This window comes from Salmo salar, chromosome 02 (genome assembly GCF_965601325.2).
Source record: "Salmo salar chromosome 02, fSalSal1, whole genome shotgun sequence".
Classification (NCBI taxonomy): Eukaryota; Metazoa; Chordata; class Actinopteri; order Salmoniformes; family Salmonidae; genus Salmo; species Salmo salar.
The window spans coordinates 17,873,778-17,896,089 of NC_138292.1; the positions used below are offsets into that span (position 1 = coordinate 17,873,778).

Genomic DNA, 22,312 nt, shown 5'->3' on the forward strand with positions numbered 1-22,312 from the left:
GTTGGACCTAAAGGTTACAATTACATAAATGAAGTGAGAGGTTGGACCTCTTACTTTACCGTTTACTCTCCGAATAGCAAAGGAGTGGCCATACTGGTGAATAAAAAACTAAAACCACACTATGAGTACATCTGCCATGATGAAGATTACGCTGGTGGCTACATTGTGCTGTTCTGTCACATGTATGGTCAACTCTTCACTCTTGTGAATGTGTACAATCATAAAGAAGACAAGAAGGTACTGAAGAGGCTGTCACAGTATCTTCAGGAGATGATAACAGGCATCTTAGTGATTGGAGGGGATTTCAACACAGTTTTTGACCCTGACTTTGACAGGATCTCTGCATCTGAACATAGACAGCACACAGCCTTGAGGCCTCATCTGGAAGAGTTCATCTCCTCACGGACCCTAGTGGACATCTGGGCAAGACTACAACCAACAGGAGAAGACTTCACTCGCTCTCAGAACACCAGCCACTCCCGGTTAGACATGTTCTTCATGCAACAGGACAAAGCACCATTTGCCCAGAGCTGTGAGATTCACACTGTCCCAGAGATTTCAGATCACAACCCTGTGTCTCTGAAGATCCATGTTCCTGAAATAAGAAGTATGTTAACAGATGTTCATCAAAAGCTGAGAATGTTAGGAGACAGCAAACTAAAAGACAAGTACAAATTAGACAGAAGAGCAGGAAAATTCAGTGGAGCGGAAGTCCTTGTGGCAATGAAATCCTTGACCGACTCAACATCAAATGGATTAAGGGGAGAGAATCTCATGAAATCAGAGATATTGAAACATTATTACAATGGAATACTGAGGAAGAAGAAAATACATGAGGGACTCCATATGTCACTTAAGCGAAAGTACAAAATATTTGCCACAATACTTGCCAACCGTCTACAGATGTAGCTATCACCCTCATTCAGAAGAAGGATTAAAATACCACCACAGAGCTTGCCATACAAAGTTACCTTGGCCAAGCAACCATCTATTAAGTGGGAATTCTTAAGAAAAGCACTGGCTTCCATTGACAAAATTCAGTCTCCTCCTAGAGACTTCACAATCCTAAAGCAGGTGCTTCCTGAGGACTTGGGCATCTTGTGGAAGTTACTCCCAATGGTTTACGGTTCCTGGGGTCACAAAAAAACACTAAACCATCAATGCCCCCTCACCCCAGCACTGCTCCATCTGTGTCTGAAGTACATGGAGCACCGAATCCAGAAGACAGGCACAGTCCTTAGTGTTAGCCGTCAAAGACGGAGTCTTTTGATACACATGGAACAAGAGAAACTGCCTTCTGTGGTCAAACTGCTCTCTGAAATCAGGAAGGAGTCTGACCTGAGTTTGAAGGTGGTATGAACATTGGAAGATAAACATTTAAATGAAATGTTATGAAAAAAGCTTTGTCCATTAAATGAGGATACTGCCTTCAGCTTCACCATGAGACTGACTACACCATGAAGTGCTGAACCAGTGCCCTCCATACTAACTGCTATGGTCCATAAGAGCCACCAGGGGAAGATAAGTGAAGGTCAAACCCAGAACCAGTCCTAAAGAGCATGTATTATAGTCAAACCCAGAACCAGACCTAAAGATCATGTATTATAGTCAAACCCAGAGCCAGACCTAAATGTCATGTATTATAGTCAAACCCAGAGCCAGCCCTAAATGTCATGTATTACAGTCAAACCCAGAACCAGACCTAAAGAGCATGTATTACAGTCAAACCCAGAACCGGACCTAAAGAGCATGTATTACAGTCAAACCCAGAACCAGTCCTAAAGAGCATGTATTATAGTCAAACCCAGAACCAGACCTAAAGAGCATGTATTATAGTCAAACCGAGAACCAGACCTAAAGATAATGTATTATAGTCAAACCCAGAACCAGTCCTAAAGAGCATGTATTATAGTCAAACCCAGAACCAGACCTAAAGAGCATGTATTATAGTCAAACCCAGAACCAGTCCTAAAGAGCATGTATTATAGTCAAACCCAGAACCAGACCTAAAGATCATGTATTAGTCAAACCCAGAACCAGACCTAAAGAGCATGTATTATAGTCAAACCCAGAACCAGACCTAAAGATCATGTATTAGTCAAACCCAGAACCAGACCTAAAGAGCATGTATTAGTCAAACCCAGAACCAGTCCTGAAGATCATGCATTATCTGTGACAAACATCAGTGGCCTGAGGGAACACACTAAATGTATTGGGTGTTATAAAATGTAATGTCATGTAATATTTGTAATTATAAACTGGGTGGTTCAAGCCCTGAATGCTGATTGGCTGACAGCCATGGTATATCAGACCATATACCACAGGTACAACAAAATATGTATTTTTACTGCTCTAATTACATTGGTAACCAGTTTATAATAGCAATAAGGCACCTCGGGGGTTTGTGGTATATGGCCAATATACCACGGCGTTGCGTCGTGCCTAATAACAGCCCTTAGCTGTGGTATATTGGCCATATAGCACACCTCCTTGTGCCTTATTGCTTAATTGTATATAACTGCATTAATGTTGCTGGACCCCAGGAAGAGTAGCTGCTGCCTTGGAAGGAACTAATGGGGATCCATAATAAATACAAATCAGATGAGAATATAAACCATGAAATAAGAGAATTAGCCATCATATCCAGGGATATTGGATATCTGGGGCTATAATTTAAAACATACATAAATGTATTTTCAAACATATAGGCCAAAGATAAGCAAAAACTGTTTCTCCAATAGAAATCCCTGATCCTGCTTGTAAGCGATGTCATGGCGACATTAGCAAGCTAAGCTCAGGTACAGAAACACGTCATCAGGTCTAATGGTCGTGGCATGCCCAACTGCGCAAACATATAGATTATTTAGATGGAAGTGGATCTTAAACAAATGCTGATATTACTGTATTCATTGTTGCATATCGGTCTTGATAGGAATATTTAGATGCACTATTGTAAAGTGGTTGTTCCACTGGATATTATAGGTGAATGCACCAATTTGTAAGTCGCTCTGGATAAGAGCGTCTGCTAAATGACTAAAATGTAAAAAAAAAATGTAAAAAATGAATATAAATAACTACTGTACATATTATACTGTATAGATGTATGAGCTATGATGTATGAAGGAGTACTCCCAGGAGTATGCAATGTCTTGGTCTTATAAGGGTTCTGCCGACTGTACATCAAATATAAACGCAGATCAATATTACATTGGTTTTCTCAGGTTACAACGGAATTTCAAACCACGAGGTCATCTGGAGCCTCAGAGGGCTCATAACGAACATACTCCTGTGTATTGAACATATGTTTGTATTCCAGAAATAAAAAGGGGTGTATTTGTTTGTATGTGTATGTGTGTGTGTATACTGTCTAAATTCATCTTGATTATAGAACTTCCTGTAGTAAAACAAAGAAACAAGAAGGAAGACAAATAAACCGCAAAAAACCACAAATAGCAAAGTTAAGAAAATTCAACAGTCTTATTGCAATCATCTTTATTTTGTCGTCTCACCTTGTATAAAAGGGCTCAGTTTGCAGTTCGCTCTTCATAGAAGATGCTACATACTTCACTAAAATGTGAAAACAAAACAACTAAATATTTTTTTCCTATGAACCGATTGTAATACACTAAAATCTGGGAGCACCAGCTTTATCCAACAAGGTTCGACATCAGTGTTCACACCCCTGGAATAATCATTATATTCCTGACCAGAACAAAATATTTAACTGTTATTGAAGCATATTGTTATCCAAATGTGTGAGTAAAGTAATACTGCAGACTCCTCTTCATGAGGAAGTGCTTACAGGTATAACTATGAGTCAACATATTGTAAATGCTGTGACAAAAGACAACATTACAATGTGGGAAAAACTGCAGCCCAGAAAAGCCTGTATTTAAGAATGATTAATTATGTTGGATTAAGGTAAGCAACTAATCAGAATTATGAATTTAATTAAATATACACTCGTTTTTGTGGGATTAAATGAATAAGAATAATTTCAGGTAAATCTCTCACCTTTGAAAAGAAAACATGTATATTTGTTAGGTTTGTGATATTTCTAACACACTTCTAGTGTTAATGCAATTTAGTGATATATTACTTTTGTGATTGGAACATGAAATTAAATTGAAGTAATAAATTCAAAAATGTCATATATCTAACCAACAGATACAAGATATGACACAATCAAAAGAAAAATTAATTTAAATTGCTTTGATAATAAAATGGCATTTTTTAATGCTATTTGTTTAATGAAAAGATGATAAAAATGTATGTTTTATTAAAGAAAAATACAGGGTAACCTGAAGTGATTTAGTTATTCTTGATAGCACTATAAACAACAGCAATAGGAGTTCATCTACACCTGTAAACATTTGTATAAAAAAAGTTCAGCCGTGTAAAAATGTAGATTTTTTCAGGATGTTTCAAATAATCAAAATGGATGCCAACATTACAGGACCTCTACAAAACATCAACATTTAACTGAAACACATAAAGCAGAGTCTTTACTGCACTAAAACAACAACCTCTACTCAAACATAAACACCAGCTTTAGGCCTCTCCTCATTGGTGGAGGTCCTCGCCTGGTAAAGTGCTCAGCAGACAGTCTAAATACTGTACCTGCACACCTGGTTGGTCGGGAGCATCTGTCAATCAGCCCATGTGGTTCGGAGCGTGTGAGGTGAAGTGAGGCGGTACCCTCAGTGTGTTTCCCACAATTCCTTTTGATTGCCTTTTAAGACAGAGGTAAACCACCAGCTACAGGTCCAGATAATCCCAGATATGGTCAGATGAAGACCACAGAAATAAAGATCCCAGAGTGCCAGGTGTTACAGTCCAGTTGGACCAGTCTAACCAGTATGATCCCAGTAGAGGGCGTAGCAGAACAGTCACAACATTCCAGTTCATCATTCCCAGGGTTCCACTCACACAGCATATCCTGGTTTAGGCAGTGTCGTCATTAGTTAACTTTTTTAATAAAGTTTGGTCAACGTTTGGTGTTTCTGTGTTTAACAGTTGGTCCCACTTTGGATACAAAAAAAGTGTGGTTTTTCATCTAAAAAACAATGACTTTCAAATCCAATGACGTCAACTCAAAAGCATAGTTCTGTTCAGAAGCAGTCAACTCCGACAGCCAGTCAACTCCAAGTCTGGTCCTCTCCGTAGTAATTTAACAGAACAACGTCTGGACGGTCCACTTTGGCTCAGCTGGCTCATTATGTTCACACACACAGGGAGACAGAGAGAGAGAGAAAGAGAGGGAGAGAGAGACTGGACACAGATGGAGTCTACAGGATGGAGTGGATAAAGGTGTGAAATGAAGAATGAATGCTTTGATGGTAGATTAGTGTCAGTCTGTTTCAGAGGGAGCTTTAGTCAGGAGCGAGGGATGGAAGAGGGGGAACGAGAGGAGAGAGTGGACAGAGAGAGAAAAGAGGAGACCAAGAAGAGAAAGATTAGTGCCACTCCAGAAACGACAGAGGAGATGTGTTGGAGGGTGTGTAGTGTTGAAGTCTGCCCTATTGCAGTCATTTTAGGGTGTGAATTGAAGACTTGGCCTCTCTATGAGGTGTGGATATTAAAGTGGGGACTGAGTGGGTGAGGCAGGCCATCTACAGTGGCCATGGTAGATAGGAGGTCAGCTTGAATAGAGGGATGTTAGATAGAGAGGAAGTTCAAGAGTGGGATGAGGAGGAGGAGGAGAGAAAGAGGAACTGTCCTCATTGAACACACATCACTGTGAAGAGCTGGAGTACCTGAGAGAGAGCCAGAGAATTAGCAGTTTATCAATACCAATGAACATCCTGTGTATGCGTCGCATACCACACACACGCATACCACACACACACGCATACCACACACACACACACGCATACCACACACATGCATACCACACACACGCATACCACACACACACGCATACCACACACACACACGCATACCACACACACACACACACACACACCGAGTGCAGTTGTATCTCACCTTGTTCCTGCTTGTTCTGCTTGGACCCTTCGGTTGCTAAGCGAGGGGAAGAAAGGGGGAGAGCAGGACATAAAAATAAAGTTCATTATTCAAGTAATTTTCAAGTTTCCCAAAAACAACGGCCTTACTTGCATGAAACAAAAAAACAAACAGAAAAATGACTAGGGGAGGGTATTTACCATTACTCACAGCCAAATGCCATGAAAAATGACTACTGACTGCGCAACCCTAAAATATGTCCCCAATGCAAATTTTCTTAAAGGTTGAATGAAAAACAAGCGAAGAAAGTGAGTCAGGAGGAAGATAATGTTGAGCCAAGGAGAGAGATGAGGAATAAGAGAGAGAGAGAGATGAGGAATAACAGAGAGAGATGAGGAATAAGAGAGAGAGAGAGAGAGAGAGAGAGATGAGGGATAAGAGAGAGAGAGAGATGAGGAATAAGCGAGAGAGATGAGGAATAACAGAGAGAGAGAGATGAGGAATAAGCGAGAGAGATGAGGAATAAGAGAGAGAGAGAGAGAGATGAGGGATAAGAGAGAGAGAGATGAGGAATAAGAGAGAGAGAGAGATGAGGGATAAGAGAGAGAGAGATGAGGAATAAGAGAGAGAGATGAGGAATAAGAGAGAGAGAGAGAGAGATGAGGGATAAGAGAGAGAGAGATGAGGAATAAGAGAGAGAGAGAGAGAGATGAGGGATAAGAGAGAGATGAGGGATAAGAGAGAGAGAGATGAGGAATAAGAGAGAGAGATTAAGAATAAGAGAGAGAGAGAGAGAGATTAAGAATAAGAGAGAGAGATGAGGAATAAGAGAGAGAGATTAAGAATAAGAGAGAGAGAGATGAGGAATAAGAGAGAGAGATTAAGAATAAGAGAGAGAGAGATGAGGGATAAGAGAGAGAGAGATGAGGAATAAGAGAGAGAGATTAAGAATAAGAGAGAGAGAGATGAGGGATAAGAGAGAGAGAGATGAGGAATAAGAGAGAGAGAGATGAGGAATAAGAGAGAGAGATGAGGAATAAGAGAGAGAGAGATGAGGAATAAGAGAGAGAGATGAGGAATAAGAGAGAGAAAGGGAAAAGGGAAAAAGGCAACGAAATTCAGAATGACAGAGAGAAACAGAAGAGGACAGGAGAGGAAATGAAAGGGTGGAGGTGGAAAAGACCTGGGAGAAAAACAGATGGAGAAAAGCAGGGAGGGAAGGAAAGATTGTAAGAAGGTCAGGCGGAGAGAGGGAGAGAAAGAGAGAGGGAGACGGAGGAGGGAGGGGTGTTTGTGTCTGGGTGTCACTCCCTCAGCAGGGGGGCTGACTAAAAGGAAATAATGGAGGACTGGAGGGAGAGGGAGGAGGAACGAGGGAGTTAGAGTGGGGTGGATGGGTGCTGGAGGGCAAAGCAAGGTGGAGAGGGGCAAAAGAGGGCGAGAGAGGTGGGAGAGAAGGCTACAATACCAGAACGAGCAAAAAGAAGTAGAAAAGTAAGGATGATAGTGAAGGGAGAGGGCAGGGGAAAGGTAGAGGAAGAAAAGGAGCAGAAAATGTGGAGGAGATCGTTGTAATGAAACTGTTATCCAGTTGACCGTTTTCCTACAATGAATTGTGTACCTCAGCAGAACCCTGATGTCTAAGGTATATTTTTCACAAGATGGCTCACTGATCGAATGCTTAGCTTGGAGATCATTTTCTCTGTGTGTGTGTGTTATTAGGGCTTGACTAAGGTATCTATAGGTATTATATTCTGTGATGTCTATAGTCAGGGGTGTACTACAAGTCAAAGCGGGAGGGGCTTAACAAAGCTCTCATATTCTGAAGAAATAACTATGGACGAGTTAACGAAGCATTAAATGACATGCTGTGATCAGGCCTCTCACTGTGTGTGTGTGTGTGTGTGTGAGCACTAACGTTAAACAGAAGAAAATGTGAAAAAGGCATTTTGTGTCCAAAGCATCAAAACTATGAAAGTTACAGAACACATCACTTCTGTCCCTTACTCTGTTTTGTAACATTAGTTAATAATTATAAAATAACAAACAAAAAGTTGCAGGGTTCTATTAATCCAATCTTTCATGTCCAAATTGAGTGGATAAAAACAGCTGAAATAAAGCCAGCACAATAATGTGCAGAGGTTTTATCAGGTAATTCTCCAAATACAATTAACAGAACATACCAAACTATTTACATCAAAGGCAACAAACAAGTGCATACTCAACGACTAAATTAATACATTAAAGAGCATTAACTGATTTTCAAATGTACGCATTGACCTAATGCCTACATCAATAGCTGACTTTTAAATGACTCTGAGTAATTATAACGGTTTTATAATAAACGTAATACTATACCAAACTATACTGCCGTTTCAAGAAGATCACTCGAAGTCTGCATAAACAATTAAATGTTGAATCGTCAATTATAAAATAAATATATATATATAAATATATAAAAATCAGATTTATTGAATTTTCTATGTGGTCTATATTAATGGGCACTTCATTTAATATATCTGGCTTTTAATATTCAATATTTTTGCACAATTTCTGCTTGAAATATCAAAGGGAAACAAAAGGCACTCATCTCGTAGAACGACCTATTCATTATCAGTGAACAAAAAAAATATATTTCGTCTTTCAATTATTTTCCGTATATATATATATATATGTGTAAAATAATTGAAAGACGAAATATACTTTTTTGTTCAATAATTTTTTGTTCAATAATTCAATAATTATTTTACATATATATGTATATGTAAAATAATTGAAAGACAAGTGCAATATGTCTCCTTTTGGACGACCCGACCAAATTCACATAGAAATGCGAGTTACAGATCTGTCATTCTCATTGAAAGCAAGTGTATTAAGAGGTAGATCTGTTCTTATGTTACTTCTTTGAATCTTTAACTTTCTGTTTTGCTGCTTCAAACAGCTGAAAATACTATATTTTTGGTTATGGAAAAGATATTGAATTAGAATTTTAGGAATCAGGAAATAGAGGAGCGATCACCTTTAACAAAGACTAAAGTATCAACATTCAGCATGTTGACGTGTCCCTCTGTGCCTCCTCTGTGAATTCTAGGAAGATTTTAACCCACTTAACCCCAACATTTCTCCATTTTCACCATCATTGTAAGGCCCTAGTTATTTTGTTGCTTTAAAAGTAATTTCTTAAGATTAATATTTCATATTTAAGTGATTCATTTTAAGGTAAAAAATAAAATAAACCTGTCCCTCATTTTAAGGTCAATCCTGTTACGTGAACTGAACTCGTTTTAATAATATTATAATAAAATGTTGGTGAAACTATTCCTTTTTAAATAGAGATATTGAACATCTAATAGTCAAGTCATAGCGTAAAAGCAGGTGAGCTGGTTCTACTCCTCCGGCCATTTTCTGGTGTTTTGTGGTGGAAAACTGAGCAGGTCGAGCTTAACACATCAACCCTGTTACCCATAGATACACAGACAAGAAACCTTTTCACAATTACATTCTTTTGTCAAGCTTACATTCAATTGCCCTTCCCTGTGGTACAGAACAAGCTTGCATTGCCCATGTCACAAGGGGATTTATGGCTGATTTCAGATGAATTGGTCAGCCCGGACACTTTATTTGGAACTTAATAGGCACTTAGTCATTTTTTTATTTAACCTCTTGAGATATTAAGTTTAACATATGTTCTTTATGACAGAATGTTAAAATTAAGGGAAATAAAAAGCTTTTTTAACTACTTAAAATGCATCTAAATGGTGGAAAAACCAAAGTTATTATCGGTGTATTGCTGTTGTATATGATTAGGTGAATTTGTGTGAATGACTACATGCATGCTGTAGATAACTGTGCTGTATTGGTCACGGCCAGCTCTACCCCAAAATGGCTGCCACGGTCGCGTGCGTCTCAGGAAAGCACTGCACTGCAGAGAGACCCACTGTGTGAGTGGATGTGAGCATGCATGTGTGTCTCCAGACAGAGAACTGCAGAGACACCATTCCGTGACTCCACCTCTCCTTCCCCACGCCGCCATTTTATAAACACAGTGACTAGAGGTAGGGAGCAATCTTCCTGGGCGGAAAACATTTCAAACCTGTTCGCCGAAAAAGAGAGAAAAATCTAATCACGGTAGGAAGTTGGTCAAAGTTAGTCCTTCAGTGTCGTGCTGGAAGTCGGAGAGAGAGGTAGACGAGCGGTGTGTGTGTGTGAGTGTGTGTTCGGAAGGGTGGGCTGGGGGCACAAAGGTATTCAGAATAGAAAAAGAAAAAAAAGTTGAAAAAAAGCGCAAAAGAAGTGAAAAAGCAGAGAGGGGACTGCAACCTGAAATGACCACGATGGACTGTTCACAGCAGGGGAGAGAGGGAGGGAGAGAAAGAGGAGAGTAGGAGAAAGAAAGGGGAAATCAATTAGAGAGAGTAGAAGGTCTATAATGGCTTCACACAGCGGGAAAGAGAGAAGGAAAGAGAATGAGAGAGGAGTGGTGGGGAACAACAGCAGACTTCATGTTTGGAGAAGTTGTCGTCATTGAAAGGTAAGTAGAGGAAGATAGCGGAAGATTGAGGGGGGAAAGGAGGAAAGAAAGCCGGAGCAGCAGGGGGAGCTGTTTCAGCGTGACACCACTCTGCTGATGCGTATTTCGAAAGTTGTGTCTGATGCAACACTGTTCTAGCACAGCAGAATTGGGAAGGGGGCTTTTTGCCGTGACACCACTCTACTGGAGTGGCAGGGGACACTTTTCACCAGGACACTTCAGTAGTGTCAAATTTACAGTAGAGTCAAACTTAGACTTTCTGTTAATTTACAATGTCAGTCAGCAGTCTGCAGAACCAAGATATCCAAAGAGAACTGAATTCAATAAATAGACACCAACAGGGAGAGAGGAACATAGATAAAGTGACTAATTACTCCCAGCACAGACCTTAGGAGCTTCCTGTGTCACGTGCAACTGTGTCCTACCTGCCGTGCTCTCTTTACGGCTGTTTTAGTTCATTTCAGTTGGCCTGTGACACACGCACACAGGAGAGTGCTGGTTAATTTGAGTGGATAAACACACACACAGTGACACAGGAGAGAAGAGGATGCCACCACAGAGTCCTGGGTGACCTTGGTACAATGACAGTGTACCTGATGGACCCTCTGTCACCGCTCTGTCCTTCAGGTCCCCGTGTGTGTGTGCGCGCGTAAACTTGTGTGTTTGTGCGTGCTCGTTCCCAACTATAGTGAATCGCCACCTGAAAAGTACATTCAGAGCACGGTTTGTTGTTTGAAAAAGACAGGATAGTGAGACAGTTGTAGAGAGAGAGAGACAGTTGTAGAGAGCGAGAGAGTTGTACAGAGAGCGAGAGAGTTGTACAGAGAGCGAGAGAGTTGTACAGAGAGCGAGAGAGTTGTACAGAGAGCGAGAGAGTTGTACAGAGCGAGAGAGTTGTAGAGAGCGAGAGAGTTGTAGAGAAAGAGAGCGAGACAGTTGTAGAGAGCGAGACAGTCGTAGAGCGAGAGACAGTCGTAGAGCGAGAGACAGTCGTAGAGCGAGAGACAGTCGTAGAGCGAGAGACAGTCGTAGAGCGAGAGACAGTCGTAGAGAAAGAGAGCGAGACAGTCGTAGAGAAAGAGAGCGAGACAGTCGTAGAGAAAGAGAGCGAGACAGTCGTAGAGAAAGAGAAAGCCGTAGAGAAAGAGACAGCCGTAGAGAAAGAGAAAGCCGTAGAGAAAGAGAAAGCCGTAGAGAAAGAGAAAGCCGTAGAGAAAGAGACAGCCGTAGAGAAAGAGATAGTCGTAGAGAAAGAGACAGCCGTAGAGAAAGAGATAGCCGTAGAGAAAGAGATAGTCATAGAGAGAGAGTTGAAAGCATCCAGAGCAGCCAGAAAGAGGCTGTGGCTAAAGGACGGGAACGGCCATCGCTGGGTCCTCACACACACACTGTATGTGCCACACTACCATGCTGGCTGTCAGATAAAAGGGAACCTCTACAGGAAGGAACCAGAGAGAGAGTGAGGCGTTGCCGCAGGGAGCACAACAACAGCTGCACTAAACAACCACTAATGGACAGACAAACAAAGAGACAGACAGAGAGAGGCAGACAGAAACAGAGAGAGAGACACTAAGGGGCAGGCAGGCAGGCGCAGACAGACAGGCAGGCAGGCGCAGACAGACAGACAGGCAGGCAGGCAGGCGCAGACAGACAGACAGACAGACAGACAGACAGACAGACAGACAGACAGACAGACAGACAGACAGACAGACAGACAGACAGACAGACAGACAGACAGACAGACAGACAGACAGACAGACAGACAGACAGACAGACAGACAGACAGACAGACAGACAGACAGACAGACAGACAGACAGACAGACAGACAGACAGACAGACAGACAGACAGAGACAGAAACTTTTTCATCTCTCATCCATCTCAGTCTCATCCTGCTCTCTCCTCGTGTATCCTCATCCCCACACATTTACAGAACATGACAGAGAGAGAGAGGGAGAACAAAATAAAAGAGGGAGAGTTGGTAAATAAGTGGCCAGAGAGGAGATGGAGAGATACAGAGGAGAGATAGAAAAGACAAAGAAAATGTTGGAGGGATGGAGGGAGCAGAGTCAGATAGGTGGAGGGTGAAGGAGGGAGAGAGGGTGGGAAACAAGGGGATGGAAGGAGAGAGAGACATGGTAGTGGATGAAGCCTAGATTAGTTTTGCTCCAGTAGCGACAGATCATAAAAAGGAGGGAGGGGGAACGAGGAGAAGAGACAGAGAGAGGGGGAGATTAGTGCCACTTCAGGAACGACAGAAGACTAAAAAGAGAGGGAGGAAGAAGACAGAAGAGGGCTCTTGAAATGTAGTCCGGATTAGTTTCACTAGGAGAACAGGATGAGAGAACAGAGAGGAAGAGAGACAGAATGAAAGAGAGGAAAAAAGAGCGAGAGGAACAGAGACTGAAAAACAGCAGCAATGGAAGGAAACAGTCAGAAGGTCAACACCCCACAGAAACACTACCCAGAGTGTTGTTCATGAACAACCACGGGATCATTAGAACTTAACACATCAAACGTTCATTCTAGTTATTTTGACAGATGAAATGATCCCCTCTCTCTCTTTGGAATAGACTAAGCGTTTAAGAAGAGACACTATATAGAGCATTATACATCTCCTGGTTCTGCGCTGATGATAAACACTATGAAGAGAAGACACACCCAGGCACGCCCCACACACACACCTAACTACTGATATCCCTGCCTGTAGCATGGAGACCAGGCTGGGACATTTATTTAGCCCTCCTGCCCAGTCCACTGGGATGTGATGGGAATTGGGACAGACGTCTCTTCACACACACACACACACACACACACACACACACACACACACACACACACACACACACACACACACACACACACACACACACACACACACACACACACACACACACGTCACTTCGACTGTAGAGTGTAGAGGCATTCCCACAGTGACTGGGCAACATTCCCGACCGGAATAGGAACAGGCAGCTCAGTGGACCGGAAGACTAACATTACTGTAGGAAGGACCTGGGTTAGAACAACTCTGGGAATTCACACCAGACACGGAGATAGAGTAAAGAAAAGAGAGATAGAGAATGAGTAAGTGTGTGTGTGAGAGGAAAGAGAGAAAGAGCAAGAGAGCTTGCTGTTGAACTGATAACAAATGTATACTAAAAGGTCTGTGTTCTTTTGACGCCACACACACACACACACACACACACACACACACACACACACACACACACACACACACACACACACACACACACACACACACACACACACGATGATGCTAGAGCAGCCGTCGTCACCAACCTTTGAGTCAAGATCACTCGGAGTCAAAATGCATGCCGATATCTACCACTCTGTTGATTAACATGACTTAAAATATAAGCCTATGAAACATTAACCAATTAAAAACAGTACTGTAGCAATGAGGTTTGTGTAGTAAGCTACAGGCCCAATACATTATCACCACATACTGGCTTTGCTTGAATTTACCTGCCAATGCATTGTTGTTCAGGACATTTAAAAAATAAATGATATCAAAACATTTGAGGCAGGCTATATGATCACACCGGTAATAGAGCCATTGTTATATTACTTGTATGCTCACTCAGCTGTGCCTCACATTTAAATAATTTGCTTTTTATTTTACTGGGCTGATGGTGCCTGCATCTGATGGTCAGTCTCAGCAGAGAGAGAGAGCAGCAGACTGATGGTCAGTCTCAGCAGAGAGAGAGAGCAGCAGACTGATGGTCAGTCTCAGCAGAGGGAGAGAGCAGCAGACTGATGGTCAGTCTCAGCAGAGGGAGAGAGCAGCAGACTGATGGTCAGTCTCAGCAGAGGGAGAGAGAGCAGCAGACTGAGGGTCAGTCTCAGCAGAGGGAGAGAGCAGCAGACTGAGGGTCAGTCTCAGCAGAGGGAGAGAGCAGCAGACTGATGGTCAGTCTCAGCAGAGAGAGAGAGCAGCAGACTGATGGTCAGTCTCAGCAGAGAGAGAGAGCAGCAGACTGATGGTCAGTCTCAGCAGAGAGAGAGAGCAGCAGACTGAGGGTCAGTCTCAGCAGAGGGAGAGAGCAGCAGACTGAGGGTCAGTCTTAGCAGAGGGAGAGAGCAGCAGACTGATGGTCAGTCTCAGCAGAGGGAGAGAGCAGCAGACTGAGGGTCAGTCTCAGCAGAGAGAGAGAGCAGCAGACTGAGGGTCAGTCTCAGCAGAGGGAGAGAGCAGCAGACTGAGGGTCAGTCTTAGCAGAGGGAGAGAGCAGCAGACTGAGGGTCAGTCTTAGCAGAGGGAGAGAGCAGCAGACTGATGGTCAGTCTTAGCAGAGGGAGAGAGCAGCAGACTGAGGGTCCACCTCTCAACATCCTTCCGCTCTCCCTTTCCTCCACTGACACTGACCAAAAAGTGACACCTTCTTCCAGCTGTTGGCGAAACTCAAGTTGCACCGCATTATTTCTGCCTCATGCACTAATTCATGTTGTTACTCCTATGACCAGAGAAAGTGAAATATTCCTTGATATTAAAAAAGACCCAAGCCGCTAATAATTACAACAATGCAAGCCTATACTGTAGATAGACTTTCCTAGTCATTCATCACTGCTGCACTGCTTGTTGTAGCGCTGAGTGGAGAAGCGTATTTTATGGCTAATAAAAGTGTGGAATACAAAGTGTGGAAAACAAAGTGTTGAATACAAGGTGTTGACAGTGCTGAGTAAGAACTTAAACATGAACTCAGTCATAAAAACAGCAGCTCTTTGCTGTATTAGTTGACAGTCTCTCTCTAGTCATGGTTTTAAACGTTTTGAAATCTCACAGTATTAATTTTATCGTAGCTTTCTTTATGCTGCTACGTTACTGCAGACACGGTCATCTGAGCCATCTGATTGGCCAGCGGTGGCATAGTTCACTTGATTTCCTATCCAGGCCCACCGGGAAGGCAGTGCTTGTACCTTCAGACAAATTAAATGGCAACAGTTTCCCTACCCGGCCGGCGCGCAGGGCAACAAGGATTTATCGTTGGGTTTTTTACAGAAATGTTTGGCGATCGACTAGAAATAACTTGGAGATGGACAAGTCGATCGATCAGTTGGTGACCACTGCGCTAGAGCTTCCGGAAGTTGCTCAGGTCCTCTGACTAACCTCTCCAGAAAATGAAAAGAGAGGGAAAGGGGTGGGTCAGAATACTGCTGTGATAAATGGTAGAGATACTCCGAATGATCGGCTATGAAAAGCCAACTGACATTTACTCCTGAGGTGCTGACCTGTTGCACCCTCTACAACCACTGTGATTATTATTATTTGACCCTGCTGGTCATCTATGAACATTTGAACATTTTGGCGATGTTCTGTTATAATCTCCACCCAGCACAGCCAGAAGAGGACTGGCCACCCCTCAGCCTGGTTCCTCACTAGGTTTCTTCCTAGGTTTTGGCCTTTCTAGGGAGTTTTTCCTAGCCACCGCTCTTCTACACCTGCATTGCTTGCTGTTTGGGGTTTTAGGCTGGGATTCTGTACAGCAGTTTGCGACATCAGCTGATGTAAGAAGGGCTTTATAAATACATTTGATTGAATACTGCTGTGATCAAAAAGGGGAGGGGTCAGAATACTGCTGTGATCAAAAAGGGGAGGGGTCAGAACACTGCTGTGATGGAAAAGGGGAGGGGTCAGAATACTGCTGTGATGGAAAAGGGGAGGGGTCAGAATACTGCTGTGATGGAAAAGGGGAGGGGTCAGAATACTGCTGTGATGAAAAGGGGAGGGGTCAGTATTAGAGGTCGACCGATTAATCGGAATGGCTGAATAATTAGGGTCGATTTCAAGTTTTCATAACAATCGGATACCGGTATTTTTGGATGCCAATTGAAAAAAAATTTTTTTAGACCTTTATTTAACTTGGCAAATCAGTTAAGAACACATTCTTATTTTCAATGATGGCCTAGGAACGGTGGGTTAACTGCCTTGTTCAGGGGCAGAACGACAGATTTTTACCTTGTCAGCTCGGGGATTCAATCTTGCAACCTTACGGTTAACTAGTCCAACGCTCTAACCACCTGCTTTACATTGCACTCCACGAGGTTACGCGAATGCAGTAAGAAGCTAAGGTAAGTTTAATGCTAGCTAGCAACTTATCTTATAAAAAACAAATCAATCAATCAATCAATCATAATCACTAGTTAACTACAAATGGTTGATGATATTACTAGTTTATCTAGCCTGTCCTGCGTTGCATATAATCGCTTAGGTACACGTTGCTCCAACCATAAACATCAATGCCTTTCTTAAAATCAATACACAAGTAAATATTTTTAAACCTGCATATTTAGTTAATATTGCCTGCTAACATGAATTTATTTTAACTAGGGAAAATGTGTCACTTCTCTTGCAAACAGAGTCAGGGTATATGCAGCAGTTTGGGCCGCCTGGCTCGTTGCGAACTGTGAAGACTATTTCTTCCTAACAAAGACAGCCGACTTCGCCAAACGGGGATGATTTAACAAAAGCGCATTTGCGAAAAAAGCACAATCGTTGCACGACTGTACCTAACCATAAACATCAATGCCTTTCTTAAAATCAATACACAGAAGTATATATTTTTAAACCTGCATATTTAGCTAAAAGAAATCCAGGTTAGCAGGCAATATTAACCAGGTGAAATTGTGTCATTTTGCGTTCATTGCACGCAGTCAGCGTATATGCAACAGTTTGGGCCGCCTGGCTCGTTGCGAACTAATTTGCCAGAATTGTACGTAATTATGACATAACACTGAAGGTTGTGCAATGTAACAGGAATAACGTTTTGTTTCAAGAAGATAGTTTCCGGATTTGACCATATTAATGACCTAAGGCTCGTCTTTCTGTGTGTTATGTTATAATTAAGTCTATGATTTGATAGAGCAGTCTGACTGAGCGATGGTGGGCACCAGCAGGCTCATAAGCATTCATTCAAAATAGCACTTTTGTGCGTTTTGCCAGCAGCCCTTCGCAATGCTTCGCGCTGTTTATGACTTCAAGCCTGTCAACTCCCGAGATTAGGCTGGTGTAACCAATATGAAATGGCTAGCTAGTTAGCCGGGTGCGCGCTAATAGCGTTTCAAACGTCACTCGCTCTGAGACTTGGAGTAGTTTTTTCCCTTGCTCTACATGGGTAACGCTGCTTCGAGGGTGGCTGTTGTCGATGTGTTCCTGGTTCGAGCCCAGGTAGGAGCAAGGAGAGGGACGGAAGCTATATTGCTACACTGGAAATACTAAAGTGCCTATAAGAACATCCAATAGTCAAAGGTATATGAAATACAAATCGTATAGAGAGAAATAGTCCTATAATAACTACTACCTAAAACATCTTACCTGGGAATATTGAAGACTCATGTTAAATGGCACATATTGCACTTTTACTTTCTTCTCCAACACTTTGTTTTTGCATTATTTAAACCAAATTGAACATGTTTCATTATTTATTTGAGGCTAAATTGATTTTATTGATGTATTATATTAAGTTAAAATAAGTGTTCATTCAGTATTGTTGTAATTGTCATTATTACAAATAAATACAAATCGGCCAATTAATCGGTAGCGACCTTTTTTGGGTCCTCCAATAATCGGTATCGGCGTTGAAAAATCATAATCGGTCAACCTCTAGTTAGAATACTGCTGTGATGAAAAGGGGAGGGGTCAGAATACTGCTGTGATAAAAGGGGAGGTCAACCTCTAGTTAGAATACTGCAGTGATAAAAGGGGAGGTCAACCTCTAGTTAGAATACTGCAGTGATAAAAGGGGAGGTCAACCTCTAGTTAGAATACTGCAGTGATAAAAGGGGAGGTCAACCTCTAGTTAGAATACTGCAGTGATAAAAGGGGAGGTCAACAGCAGTGATGAAGTTAGGAACTGAGGAAGAGGGACAATTACAGAGCTATACAGAGAATCAAATGAAATGTTATTGGACTAACAGTGAAATGCTTACTTACAGTGCCTTTTCCCATAATCCACAGTTAAAAATAACATACAAATAATGAGGAATAAACAAGGAATAAAAACAGGAAGTGAATAACCAATAAAAATAAAGAGTAAAATAACATGTCTATATACAGTACAGGGAGTACCAGTACTGAGTCAATGTGCAGGTGTACGAGGTAACTGAGGTAGCCATGTACTGAACATACCGGTAGGGGTAAACTGACTAGGCAGAGAGAGAGAGAAGAATGGTGGAGCGAGAAAGGGAGAAGGAGAATGATGAAAGAAAAGGATATGAAAAAAGGATGCCCTCCATCACAAACATTTTGATTTGAGCTAGAGGAAGAGGAAGAGATGAGGTGGAGGAGAACATCAAAGGTGAGATGAAGAGCAGGAACATCCCCAGCTACCTCTGGTAGACCGAGAGAAGAGCTCTACATACTTGTTTCACACAGAAGAGCCTATGAGTGAGTGAGTGAGTGAGTGAGTGAGTGAGTGAGTGAGTGAGTGAGTGAGTGAGTGAGTGAGTGAGTGAGTGAGTGAGTGAGTGAGTGTGATTAAAAGGAAGAGTTTACTCACTGGGCTCACAGCACACTGTGACTCGCAGCTTCATGCAGGGCAGCTGGGAGCTTTCCCCTGTAGGCAATGCTGGAGAGAGACAGAGAGAGAGACAGAGAGAGAGACAGAGAGACAGACAGAGAGACAGAGAGACAGAGAGACAGAGAGACAGAGAGAGAGAGAGAGAGAGAGAGAGAGAGAGAGAGAGAGAGAGAGAGATTGCCTTGTTACAGTAAAGGTATGTGTGAAGTGTTGGGAGTTGGAGATTTTCAACCCTTCATGTATGTGACAATAATATAGAACGTGTCACCATATGAAGTCACCCTTCACCAACCAGCAGAACTCAGCTGGACGGCACTCAGTATGAAAGAAACCACAGAAAAGCTTTTCCATTTGGAAACTTCAGCAGACAGCAACCACTGCAGGGGTCAAAGGGGACTGACACAATGGATTGTGGGAGTCAAGGTGTTTCCTGTTTGGCAGCTGCTGTCAGAGTTAAGTGACAGAAACACGGTCACTATCTGGATGTCTGGAGCTCAGTTGGTAGAGCATGACGCTTGCAGGACAGTGGGTTTGATTCCCGGGACCACCCCTATGTAAAATGGATACACGCATGACTAAGTCACTTCAGATAACAGTCTTCTAAATGGCATATATTATATTAAGGAGGATGAAAGTTCAAACAGCCACCTCTAATCTTAACCCCCAACGTAACCGAACAAAAGCCTGTCAGTTCTGAGAATGCTGTTCCTTCTAGCAATGCCATCTAGTCACTATAGATCACTGGGCTGATTGACGCGGATGCTATGTGAGCTGTCAGTGTGGATCACTATAAGAGACAGACTGAAACAGCTAATACTATTAGCGGCTCTAATACGATTGTCGTGTCCCCAGTCTAAAACCATTATACTGTCCCCAGTCTAAAACCATTATACTGTCCCTATGGCCTGGCCCTTTCACCCAGCCAGACGTTTGGACAAACTTCAAGCGTTATCTTTGATGTGGACAATACACACACAGACAGCCAGGCCCATTGTTGTGTTCTCTAGCCCTGCACAGCCACAATGGCCCAGTGCGGTGTGTGTGTGTGTGTGTGTGTGTGTGTGTGTGCGCTCGCTCATGCCCTGACAATGCTCCATTGTCCCGCAGACCGCAATAGTAATTTATGTAAAGATTCTTTCCCTCCGTCTCTCATTCATTATTTTCCTCGCCCTTTTCCCTCGCTTTTGTTGCCCCCCCTTTCTTTCTCCCTGTGGATTCCACTCATCCCCCCTCTCTCTCCCTCCCTTCCTGTACTGTCAGGCTCTCCCCTCTTTCATTCCACGCTTCTCTTCCTCCGGCTGCTTTAAAAGCCTTTCTTTTTCCTCGGTTTTTCTTGTTCCCCCCCCCCCCCTTTGGTTGGACAGTGACCAGAAGCTGTAAAAACAGTAAGAAACTGATTTTACGCCCACAAACCTCCCCCTGTCAAGTAATTATCTTTTTGTTTTCTCATGATTTGGTTGGGTCTAATTGTGTTCCTGTCCTGGGGCTCTGTGGGGTCTGTTTGTGTTTGTGAACAGAGTCCCAGGACCAGCTTGCTTAGGGGACTCTTCTCCAGGTTCATCTCTCTGTAGGTGATGGCTTTGTTAACGAAGGTTAGGGAATCGCTTCCTTTTAGGTGGTTGTAGAATTTAACGGTTCTTTCCTGGACTTTGATAATTAGAGGGTATCGGCCTAATTCTGCTCTGCATACATTATTTGGAGTTTTACGGACGATTGCATGCTGAATTCTGCATGCAGAGTCTCAATTTGGTGTTTGTCCCATTTTGTGAATTCTTGGTTGGTGAGCGGACCCCAGACCTCACAACCATAAAGGGCAATGGGTTCTATAACTGATTTAAGTATTTTTAGCCAGATCCTAATTAGTATGTCGAATCTGATGTTCCTTTTGATGGCGTAGAAGGTGCTTCTTGCCTTGTCTCTCAGATCGTTCACAGCTTTGTGGAAGTTACCTGTGGTGCTGATGTTTAGGCCGAGGTATGTATAGTTTTTTGTGTGCTCCAGGGCAACAGTGTCTAGATGGAATTTGTATTTGTGGTCCTGGCTACTGGACCTTTTTAGGAACACCATTATTTTTGTCTTACTGAGATTTAATGTCAGGGCCCAGGTCTGGCAGAATATGTGCAGAGGATCTAGGTGCTGCTGTAGGCCCTACTTGGTTGGTGACAGAAGCACCAGATCATCAGCAAACAGTAGACATCGCTCCCTCCCCTCTACCTTCTCTGCCTCCCTTGCTCCCCCCCTCCCTCCTCCAATGGTTGGAGATAAATGAGAGAGGAAGACAGAAATAGGAAGTAGTGGGAAAAGAGGAAACCCAAGTTATCACACAGATTTACTTATACACCACACACACACACACACACACACACACACACACACACACACACATCTACTCACAGCTGTAGTAGTAGTGGTGTCCGGGGAGGAACTCGAAGCCCAGAGAAAAGGGGGTGAAGCGCTGGATCTTCTCTGAGAAGCGGACAGGGCCGAAGGGGGCATGGGGGCTGTTACACTCCCACCTCTTGATGGCCCCCTGAGTCTCCACACAGCCCCTGAACCCCCCCTCAGCCACCAGGTACAGGGCCAGGCTGTCTGGTGGGGCCTGGGGGTAGGCATCCTCACTGGGGGGAGACGGGTGAGGGTAGTGGGGGCAGTAGATATCCAGGTAGTCATTCAGATTCACCTGGATGGACAGATCCCCTCCCGTCAACCTGACACAGAAGGAGAGAGAGACAGAAGGAGAGGGAGAGACAGAAGGAGAGACAGAGGCAGAAGGAGAGACAGAGAGAAGGAGAGTGAGACAGAAGGAGAGGGAGAGACAGAAGGAGAGGGAGAGACAGAAGGAGAGACAGAGACAGAAGGAGAGAGAGACAGAAGGAGAGAGAGACAGAAGGAGAGACAGAGAGAAGGAGAGAGAGACAGAAGGAGAGACAGAGAGGAGAGGGAGAGAGAAGGAGAGACAGAGACAGAAGGAGAGACAGAGACAGAAGGAGAGAGAGACAGAAGGAGAGACAGAGAGAAGGAGAGACAGAGACAGAAGGAGAGAGAGACAGAAGGAGAGACAGAGAGAAGGAGAGAGAGACAGAAGGAGAGACAGAGAGGAGAGGGAGAGAAGGATAAAGAGGAAAAGAGATTAAGGATCAACATTCCACAATAACGATCTAACACAGTAAAATACAATGCTGTTAGTCTGAGAGAAAGAGAGACGGATGGAGAGAAGAGCTGGATGGTTGATAGATAGTCTAAATAACTGTGGGCCTGGAGGAGAGATGGAGAGACAAGAA

The 22,312-nt window shown here is 43.0% G+C and overlaps 1 protein-coding gene across 2 annotated transcripts in view; it reads right to left on the reverse strand.

Moving 5' to 3' along the window:
• Nucleotides 1–3,463: 3,463 nt before the first annotated feature.
• Nucleotides 3,464–22,312, reverse strand: part of LOC106575099 (ephrin-A4) — a 63,752-nt gene continuing 44,903 nt past the window's right edge. Inside the window, exons 2-5 of one of the 2 annotated variants that reach the window (XM_045698801.2) lie at nucleotides 21,426–21,739; nucleotides 19,011–19,079; nucleotides 5,986–6,021; nucleotides 3,464–5,747 (exon numbers count right to left, since the gene is read on the reverse strand). In XM_045698801.2, the coding sequence (XP_045554757.1) occupies nucleotides 5,659–5,747; nucleotides 5,986–6,021; nucleotides 19,011–19,079; nucleotides 21,426–21,739 (508 nt within the window). In that variant the 3' untranslated portion in view covers nucleotides 3,464–5,658. Of the gene's footprint in view, nucleotides 5,757–5,985; nucleotides 6,022–19,010; nucleotides 19,080–21,425; nucleotides 21,740–22,312 lie in introns of both variants that reach the window. The other variant, XM_045698800.2, reaches the window with a different exon arrangement.